We start from the raw sequence: 10,694 nt of genomic DNA on the forward strand, positions 1-10,694 counted from the left end.
TAATAGAGTTATTACAAAGTGGCTTGTAATAGAGTATTATAAGTTAGTGAGGGATTAAGAGGTTAATTCCTAGGTTGTATAGGTTGTAATCTAAAAATTGCTTAGTAGTGAAGTTGAAATCCTACAAGGGTAGGTCATGATTTTTAATCCCGTTGAGCTGGAAATTTTTCACATAAAATTCCTCTTGTTATCTACTTACTGCTGTGTGCGTGTGTTCTAGTGGAACTGATAGAGAACCTGGTTCTCTATAGAGTTTGGTAGACCCTTATATTCTATCAAGATGCACCTTTATATGTGATCTAATGGTTAATTAAGTGGCTAGATTATGGAAGATTACGGTTCAAATTCAAGCAAATACAAAAAAAATAGATAATTTTTACCAATCTGTCGAAGTTTTGGTGGACAAAGTAACTTAATACCTTTGTTGATGAAAAGTGTTGAAAAAGCTTTTAGATGAGATGGTTACACACTTCAACATGGTATGAGAGCAGGCAGAGATCCTGAGTTCTAGTCTCGCCGCCACCCAATATCAAAAGTAATTTTCACGCTTAGCTCATTAGAAAGAATAAAGCATACGCGTGAGGGGGCGTGTTGAAGACATAATTAAGTAAATAAAAGTGTGCTCTCTCTAACTGCTTAATCTTTTAGATGAGATGGTCACACATTTAAACATGGTATCAGAGTTTTTGCAGGTGGTTATTAAAAAATAGTCTGTATTTGTAAAGTTATTGAAAAGTAGCCACTATTTAATGCGAAAATAAAATCTGGACAAAAGTACCCTAGTTGAAGCACGAAAAGTTCCAGCATAATATGCTAAATTATGGAACTACTCCGTATAAACTTTCAGTATATTATGTTGGAACTCCAGCATGTTATGCTAGAATCTCATATGTAAAAAATTTGAACTCCGACATATTATGCCGGAATTTTTTCGGATTTTTAAAAGTGTTTTTGTTCGGATTTTATTTTACATGAAAAAATGACTATATTTCGATTAATTTTGAAACAATGGCTAATTTTCAATTAGCAATTATAAAACTAGCTATTTTTTATTTTTTCCATAAATAATAAATAAAAGTGTGCGCTCTCAACTTTAGACGCAACCCAAGCATTACTTTGTGATCCCAAAAGAAAAAGGAAAAAGGAGGTTGACGCTGGAAAAGAGAGTCAAGTAGTGAGGTTCTAGGAAGATGTATTTATTTAAATTAAGATGAACACTTTTGAATGTTGCTAAAAAAAGATTCAAGAGGTTTGGAATTCAAAAGAGTTAAGCATGCCAATAATGACAGAGGCCAACTCCAACTTCCAATAAGTGAACAAAATAACATCCACATGGTACATGTTATATACTTAGAATTTAAAGTTCCCAACTTTAGATCGTTATAATATGCACAGAAAGGGAAAGCATGGCTGAATTGGCCTGGTCCTTACTTTCTTTTAGTGTCATTACCACCTCTTTTTTGACACAGGAATAACTTCACCTTTTTCTTTGGTTTCCACACATCCGCTCTGAGGTCCGACTAATCGGCATTTGTGACTGGAAATCCTACTTTGCGGGTGCGGTGGGAGGGGAGGAGTAAAATGCTCCCTACCAAAAGCGATTTTATATTCAAGACTCGAATCCGAGACCTGCAATTAAGGATGAAGGATTACTTACAACTCCACCACAACTTTATCCAAAAAGAAAAAATAAGCTTAAGGGTAAACCACTTTCATTTAGAAAAAGAAAAAGTAGAGTGATCTGTTTTTTCTTTTAATCTCAATGGACCATTGGAAGTAGTGGATAAAAGATTTACAGCTCAAAATGGATTTTCCTCTAATTAAACTCATCCAAAACTTTAACTATGCATTAATTCCAAACAAGTTGTGATCGGTTATATAAATTTTCGCTATCTATTTTGCTCCATATATTTTGAAGATATCAAAATTGGCTGGCTGCAAACATAATATAGGTTTGTAGATGGTGATTAAGAATAATCAATTAAATAGGAAAGAGTTCAGAAATTCCTTGTAACTTGTTCACATCAGTTTTCTTTTCTTTTCCTGCTTTTCTTTAGCCTTCCTTTAATGATGGTATTCCTTTTTCCACACAATAATACTATAACCAACATGAGGTGCTTTATGTGAATTAATAATTGAAAAAGTTTCCATTGCGTTGAACCGGAAAACCAGTTACAATTAAAGGGCCAAAGCACTATATATAATATTAGTTGCTTAAAGATTCAAGTATCAACTGTACTTCAGAACAAGAAGAAATTAGAGTTCTTCTAGCCTATTTTTCAGCCATGAAATTCTTGAAAATCTTTCTTCTTTTTTGCATAGTTAGTTGTTTTGCATGGCCAACTATTCAGAGCCCTTTAGAGACGTATATAGTTCACGTCGAGTCCCAAGAAAGTCAAATTCTCACTCAATCATCATTAATGGATTTAGAGAGCTGGTACAACTCTTTCTTGCCAAAGACCATAACAAGCTCTAGCTCAAACGAAGAGCCCCGTTTGATATATTCATATCGCAACGTGATGAAAGGCTTTGCAGCAAGATTATCAGCAGAGCATGTTAAAGAAATGGAGAAGAAACCAGGCTTTATATCTGCACAACCACAAAGGATATTGTCTTTACACACTACCCACACTCCAAGTTTTCTTGGATTGCAGCAGAATATGGGTTTGTGGAAAGATTCCAACTATGGTAAAGGTGTGATCATTGGAGTTTTGGACACTGGTATTTTTCCTGACCATCCTTCATTTAGCGACGAAGGAATGCCTCCTCCGCCTGCTAAGTGGAAGGGCAAGTGTGAATCCAATTTCACTACAAAGTGTAACAACAAGATCATTGGTGCGAGGTCCTACATACAGGACGATCGCTCGCCAATAGATGATGATGGACATGGCACCCACACAGCTAGCACTGCTGCTGGAAGTTTTGTGCAAGGTGCCAATGTATATGGAAATGCTAAAGGTACTGCAGTTGGGGTTGCTCCTCTTGCTCATTTGGCCATTTATAAGGTTTGTGACTCTTCTGGTTGCGCTGACAGTGAAATTTTAGCTGCGATGGATGCTGCTATTGATGATGGTGTCGATATCCTATCCCTTTCCCTTGGTGGATTTAGTAGTCCCTTGCATAGTGATCCCATTGCACTCGGTGCATATAGTGCAACAGAAAGAGGCATTCTTGTAAGTTGCTCAGCTGGAAATGAAGGTCCATACAATAGCTCTACTTCAAATGAAGCCCCATGGATTCTCACAGTAGGTGCAAGCACTCTTGACAGGAAAATTAAGGCCACTGTTAAGCTCGGAAACAAAAAAGAATTCGAGGGCGAATCAACTTTTCATCCAAAGGCTTCTAGTGTAACAGTTTTCCCTCTATTTGATCCTGCAAAGAATGCAAGTGATTTTGACAGCCCTTATTGCGGAAGAGGTACACTGACTGACCCTGCTATTAGAGGCAAAATAGTTTTGTGTATGGCAGGTGGTGGTTATACAAGGATTGGAAAAGGACAAGCAGTAAAGGATGCTGGAGGTGTTGGCATGATCATCTACAATGGGCTAGAATATGGTGTTACTACGTTAGCCGATGCTCATGTCCTTCCTGCCCTGGATGTTACTTATGCTGATGGAATGAAAATTCTTGACTATATGAATTCAACAGAGAAACCAGTAGCTAGAATTACATTTGAAGGAACGATAATCGGAGATAGAAATGCACCAGTGGTCGCTTCATTTTCTTCTCGTGGCCCGAGCACAGCTAGTCCTGGAATCTTGAAACCTGATATTATTAGTCCTGGTGTTAATGTCCTTGCAGCTTGGCCTACCTCTGTCGAAAACAAAACCAACACAAAATCTACCTTCAACATAATTTCCGGTACCTCTATGTCATGTCCTCACCTCAGCGGAGTTGCAGCATTGCTAAAAAGCGCACACCTTACTTGGTCTCCTGCAGCTATTAAATCAGCAATCATGACAACTGCTGATACAGTAAACCTCGCCAACAATCCCATCTTAGATGAAAGGCTTCTTACGGCTAATATCTTTGCCATTGGTGCAGGACATGTCAATCCGTCAAGAGCAAATGATCCGGGACTAATTTATGACACTCCATTCGACGACTACTTACCTTATTTGTGTGGTTTGAATTACACAAATCGACAGGTGGGAAAACTTCTACAACGCAAGGTCAATTGCTCGGAAGTGAAAAGTATTCCTGAAGCACAACTAAATTATCCGTCATTTTCCATCACACTGGGAACAAATTCTCAAACATATACTAGAACAGTAACCAATGTTGGTGATGCTAAATCATCTTACAGTGTGGAGATAGTTTCACCACAAGGAGTTTCCGTGATGGTTAAGCCCTCTACTCTAAAATTCTCCGAGTTGAACCAGAAGTTGACATACCAAGTGACCTTTTCCAAAACAGCCAATAGCTCAAACAGTGATGTAGTTGAAGGATTCTTGAAATGGACTAGTAATAGGCACTCTGTACGAAGTCCAATCGCAGTTGTGCTAGTCTGGTAAAATTGCACGTTTATTTGCCTTACCTTTCTTATAATTTGATCCTTTTACAATAAGCATGTGACAATATGTTATTAGATTTTATGGTTTGTCTAATTCAAAGAGTCGTTTTTCAAATGCATTTTGCCTTTCAATCATCTTTTGTTTCAGTCTATAAAAATTACTGTATCATGGATACATCCCTCTTATAACTTAAAACTATGTAATCGTACACATTAAACTCCATATATAATAGAAATTCAATGTATAGGGGGTTTTGAGTATGTGATTTTAGAAGACATGGCTTGCAACTGTAAATTTATATAGGCCATTTATAGAGGATCTAAGTGCCTGATTTAAAATGCAGAAAGTGTATCCATAATTAAGCCATATTACAAGAACAAGCAATTTACTTTTCAAGTAAATCGATACCAAACCTTTTGAAATATATATCAAAATTAAAAGAATGTTTATAAATTAGAATCAACATAAATTCTGATGCAGCTAAAGGTGAAGGATATAAGAAAGTAATTCAATATACAAAGAAGTAACGAAAATAAGTCGAAGTATAAACATATTACTGACGATTAAGAAAAAAGGAACTGATGTAGTGAAATTTTTACATAAACTGAAAAGATGTAAAAAACAATTACATAAACAAAGTAAAAGAATAAAGTAGAAATATTAGCCCACACTGAAAAGAAAGTAACAAAAGGGGAGTTAACCGGTAAAGTTGATGCCACGTTACCAGGAGGTCACGGGTTCGAACCGTAGGAACAACTTCTTGCAGAAATGCAGGGTAAAATTGCGTACAATGGACCCTTGTGGTCCGGCCCTTCCCCGAACCCCGCGCGTAGCGGGAGCTTAGTGCACCGGGGGCTGTCCTTGCTAAAAAGAAAGTAACACTAGTATAATAGAATGTGAGTACTTTCAAACCAGTAATGCAGACTTATTACACACGGAACATATTATTAAAAGGAAAAGAGACTAAAACTCCAATGTTGCACTTTCTTCTAAGACAACTGCAATTGGATTTCTTACAGAGTGCCTATTACTAGTCCATTTCAAGAATCCTTGAACTACACCACTGGTTGAACTATTGGCTGTTCTAGAAAAGGTTACTTGATATGACCTTTTCTGGTTTAACTTTGAGAACTTTAGAATAGAGGGCTTAACAGTCACAGAAACTCCTGGTGGTGAAACTATCTCCACATTGTAAGATGATTTAGCTTCCCCGACATTAGTCGCTGTTCTTGTATATGTCTGAGAATTTGTTCCAAATGTGATGGAAAATGAAGGATAATTTAGTTGTGCTTCAGGAATACTTTTCACTTCCGAGCAATTCACCTTGCGTTGTAGAAGATTTCCAAACTCGCGATTTGTGTAATTCAGACCACACAAATAAGGTAAGTAGTCCTTGAATTTGGTATCATAAACTAGTCCTGGATCATTTGCTCTTGACGGATTGACATGTCCTGCACCAATGGCAAAGATATTAGCCGTAAGAAGCCTTTCATCTAAGATGGGATTTTTGGCGAGGTTTACTGTATCAGCAGTTGTCATGATTGCTGATTTAATAGCTGCAGGAGACCAAGTGGGGTGTGCGCTTTTAAGCAATGCTGCAACTCCACTGAGGTGAGGACAAGACATAGAGGTACCGGAAATTATGTTGAAGGTAGATTTTGTGTTGGTGTTGTTCTCAACAGAAGTAGGCCAAGCAGCAAGAATGTTAACACCAGGACCAATAATGTCAGGCTTCAAAATTCCACGAGTCGCTATGCTTGGTCCTCTGGATGAAAATCCAGCAACAATTGGAGCATTTTTATCTCCAATTATAGTTCCTTGGAATGTAACACGCGCAACAGGTTTTTTTTGTTGAGTTAATATATTCAGTGATTTTCATTCCATCATCATAAGTTGCATCCATAGCCAGAAGAACATGAGCATCAGCTGATGTCGTAAAACCATCATCTACGCTATTTATTAGAATCATGCCAACACCTCCAGCATCCTTAACTGCTTGTCCTTTTGAAATCCTGGAATAACCACCACCAACCATACACAAGACTATTTTGCCTTTAATAGAAGGGTTAATCAGTGTACCTGTTCCGCAATAAGAACTGTCAAACTCACTTCCATCTAGTGCAGGATCAAACAAAGGGAAGAATTTTGTACTAAAAGCCTTTGGATGAAAGGCTGACTCGCCCTCAAATACTTTCTTGTTCCCAAGTTGAACAGTGGCCTTAATTTTCCTGTCAAGAGTGCTTGCTCCTACTGTGAGAATCCACGGTGCTTCATTTCGAACTGAGCTTTCGAATGGACCACTATTACCTGCAGAGCAAACAACAAGAATACCTCTTTGTGTTGCGCTATACGCACCAAGTGCAATAGGATCATTATGGAATGGACTTGTACTTGTACCAAGGGAAAGGGATAAGATATCAACTCCATCATCAATAGCTGCATCCATAGCCGCTAAAATGCCACTGTCAGAGCAACCAAAAGAATCACAAATCTTATATATCGCAAGATGAGCAAGAGGAGCTATCCCAACTGCAGTGCCATTAGCATTTCCATACACATTGGCACCTTCCACAAAACCTCCAGCAGCTGTACTTGCAGTGTGTGTACCATGTCCATCGTCATCTATTGGCGAACCATTGGCTTGTGGGAAAGTCCTCGCGCTAATGAGTTTGTCGTTACACTTTGTAGTGAAGATTGATTCACATTTGCCCTTCCATTTAGCAGGCGGAGGAGGAATTCCTTTGTCGCTAAACGAAGGATGATCAGGAAATATCCCACTGTCCAAAACTCCAATAATAACACCTTTTCCATAGTTGGAATCCCTCCACATTCCCATGTTCTGCTGCAATCCAAGAAAATTTGGAGTATGTGTAGTGTGTAAAGACAATATCCTCTCAGGCCATGCATATACAAAGCCTGGTTTCTTCTCCATTTCTTTCACTTCCTCTGCTGATAATCTTGCTGCAAAACCTTTCATCACATTGTGATATGAATATATTAACCGCGGTTTTTCATTTGAGCTTGTACTTTCAATAGTATTTGGCAAAAAAGATTGGTACCAACTCTCAAGATCCTCAGATAATGATTGAGTGGAAATTTTTCTTTCTTGAGATTCAACTTGAACTATGTAAGTCTCTAAGTTGCTTTGCCTACTAGGCCATAATATACAGCCAAATATGCAGAAAACAAGAAGGATATTCAGTAATTTCATGGCTGCAAATGAGCTAAAAAAACTCCAAGTTCTTGATATTTTGAAGTAATACATGAGCTACTTATGTATTTAGGAAATTAAAGAAGAGTTTATGCTTTTCATTCTTTGAAGTACTAACATATATGGTTCAAGATGCAGTAAATTCTGCTTGGAACTTTTGAATTGTTTAATCAATAGATCTCCTCATGTTACTTAATGTATTATTGTGTGTGGAAAAAAGAGAAGCATCATGTGATGGAAAAGCAAATGATAATTTGTTGTTGTTGTTGTTGTTATTATTATTATTAGTATTATCCCTAAATGCACTTGGCTTATCTTTAAGATCTTTTATTTTTGGATAAAAGATGTAGCACATTATTAAAGTTATCCTTGTCATGATAAAAGGTACTAATAAATTAAGTGCCAGGTTTCTTGCATTGAAACTTAAATTTTCCCAATTGGCTTTTAAGAATTCTAATTATGAATAAAATGCAGATTTGTTTATGAAAAGAAACTTAAGTGCCAGACCAATTGCAGTCATGCTTTCCTTTTTTCCTTAATTATGTGCATACTAGTAAAATCACTCGCTCTTCGCCCTAATCTCCCTATACATCAACGTATTTACAAAGAGATCAGCAGACTAAATTCATCCCTTTTTTTTTTTTTCTGAGAGAAAGAAAACACTTTTAAACAATACATTTGGGTTAATTCACATGTTAGTTCATAAATTTATTTATTACCAAGAAAATACTTATATGCAATGCTATATATAGTTTATTATACATTACCAAGAAAATACTTATATGCAATGCTATATATAGTTTATTATACATTACCAAGAAAATTAATTAACAAAGATTTAAGGAGATTCAAACAATAAAAAAATCAAATTATAATTAAAATTGCATAAATTTCATTTTAAAGCTACTAATTACACAAATAAAAACATTTGAATTTATTAGTTCTATATTAGAAGATCATATAAATGAAATACAAAGTTTTTTATTAGCACCAAATAATCATTAGGAAAGACTACCGCATCTTGTCATTGCAACATATTTTGAAAACCTTTGTGTTGTATTCATATTCTTGGAGGGTACATAGATTTCTAGTATATAAGATAACTATAAAATTGAGAATAGAATATTATGATTGAGAAAACCAAGAGGCCAAAGAGGCCAAACTCTTACATTATCTCTTGTAAACGATAATTGTAAATGAAATTAAAATTTGAATCAAAACATCAATATATTTATTGAGGGACAAAAAATGCAAGAAGGGTCAAATATTCCTTCTCTCTCTCTCCTTATTTTTCTTCTTTATGAACGTGAAAGTAACCTTTAATTTTGTTATATACTAATAGTCTAGTCTATATATCGATAAATTTTCTTTCAATCAGAAATTAGAATATATATATATATATATATATATATATACACACACACACACACACACACATACATATATATTATTTATTTGTTAATTGAACCTTTGTTTATAAACTCAAATTAAAGTTAAAAAATAAATACTGTATTATTCTAAAAATGCATTCATTGAGATGCTTATCTTATTGAGTAACTACAACATTATATTAAAGAAAATGACACACTCATTAAGGAATAAAAACCAGAAAGTATTTACATACCACTCAGGTTTATAAAATATTAGTTACAAACTTAAAAAAAGAAAAATAATCAAAACTAATCTTGTGTAAATACTATAATTTAAAAAATGATTGTTGCCTCACAGTATACTAATGCTATATAGTAAACTGTTATATTTTCTCTCTTTTCCTCATAAGAAGATGAGACCGATTTCAATTATCTACAATAACACAAACAAAAATCTAGTGCATAAATTATGGTCTGTATTCTATAATTGTCAATAAATGGAATAAAATATTGTTAATTGCCTTCAAAATGGATTGGGTTGATGCTTGACTTTCTTGGGAGCATCTTCAGAATGATGGCTGCAAATTTACAATTGAATCAGCGGATAAAGGAAGTAAAATGAAGAATTGGCACTGGAAAAGGAAGAGAAAGCCAAATTGGGTTCACATTTAGTAGTCTTCAATTTATTAAGAGACACTTGAACGAACACATTCTTTCACTTCCCCATAGGCAACTACTCTTAATTAATATGCATGTAGATGCTTTAACTTTGAATGGACGCACTCTTTCATTTTCCGGAAGGCATATAGCACCTAAACTTAAACGGTGAAACCATGAATGAAAGTCAAAAATTTGAAAAATTAGGAAAATGTGTATTATCATTAAAGATGCTGCCACATCACCGGGTATATATATATAAGGATATAAAGATGGGAACTTTAACTTCTTTTACACATAATACATATACCATGTGGATGTTGCTTTAATTTTTGTTTGATGTTGGACTTATGTATCTAGCATTTTGATATACCCTATGACCTATATAAAATATACTATCTCTTTATAATATTCAATTTGTCAACATGTTAAAGTTTACATCTTCTAATGAATAATTACATCTTTCAAGAACCTAGATAGGGTCAAAATAATGTTACTTAATTCAGGCCACAAAGATTGACTTTCTTGTTTTTTTTTTGGCAAAGAGGGAAACCTGCGATCGTTACAATTTCTGTCACAGCCTCTGTTTTTCGGGTGAACATTCTGTGATGAGCACTTTATGCGCACTGGATAAACCCCCCTGTGTAATAGCCTACAAACCACACATGGGATGTAAATCGCACTAGGCAAGTCGTGTGTGACAGACTCAACTCAGAAAGCATTGAGAGGGAAATCGATCGCAGGTCATCCGTATAGATAACCTCCCTCCAAACCAACTAGGCAACCCCGAAGGGTTATTTTCTTGATATTTTGCTCCCGTTTGGCATAGATCATTTTTTATTTTTTTTAAATATTACTACATTTGTTTATGAAATATGATCATGTTTTGGGGAAAAATATTTCAAAACTTTTCAAGTTCCTAAAAACTGGTTTAGAACTTCA

At 35.4% G+C, this 10,694-nt stretch overlaps 1 protein-coding gene and 1 pseudogene across 1 annotated transcript; one reads left to right on the plus strand and one right to left on the minus strand.

The window, feature by feature from the left end:
* The first annotated feature begins 2,213 nt into the window (after nucleotides 1-2,213).
* On the plus strand, nucleotides 2,214-4,628 carry LOC104094819 (subtilisin-like protease). The gene has a single exon (XM_009600816.4). The coding sequence runs from the start codon at nucleotides 2,286-2,288 to the stop codon at nucleotides 4,512-4,514; it is 2,229 nt and encodes a 742-aa protein (XP_009599111.1). The 5' UTR covers nucleotides 2,214-2,285; the 3' UTR covers nucleotides 4,515-4,628.
* A 381-nt stretch (nucleotides 4,629-5,009) lies between these two features.
* LOC104094820 (subtilisin-like protease) lies at nucleotides 5,010-7,791 on the minus strand (annotated as a pseudogene).
* Nucleotides 7,792-10,694: the final 2,903 nt, after the last annotated feature.

The sequence above is a fragment of the Nicotiana tomentosiformis genome, chromosome 12 (assembly GCF_000390325.3).
Source record: "Nicotiana tomentosiformis chromosome 12, ASM39032v3, whole genome shotgun sequence".
In the NCBI taxonomy this organism is placed as follows: Eukaryota; Viridiplantae; Streptophyta; class Magnoliopsida; order Solanales; family Solanaceae; genus Nicotiana; species Nicotiana tomentosiformis.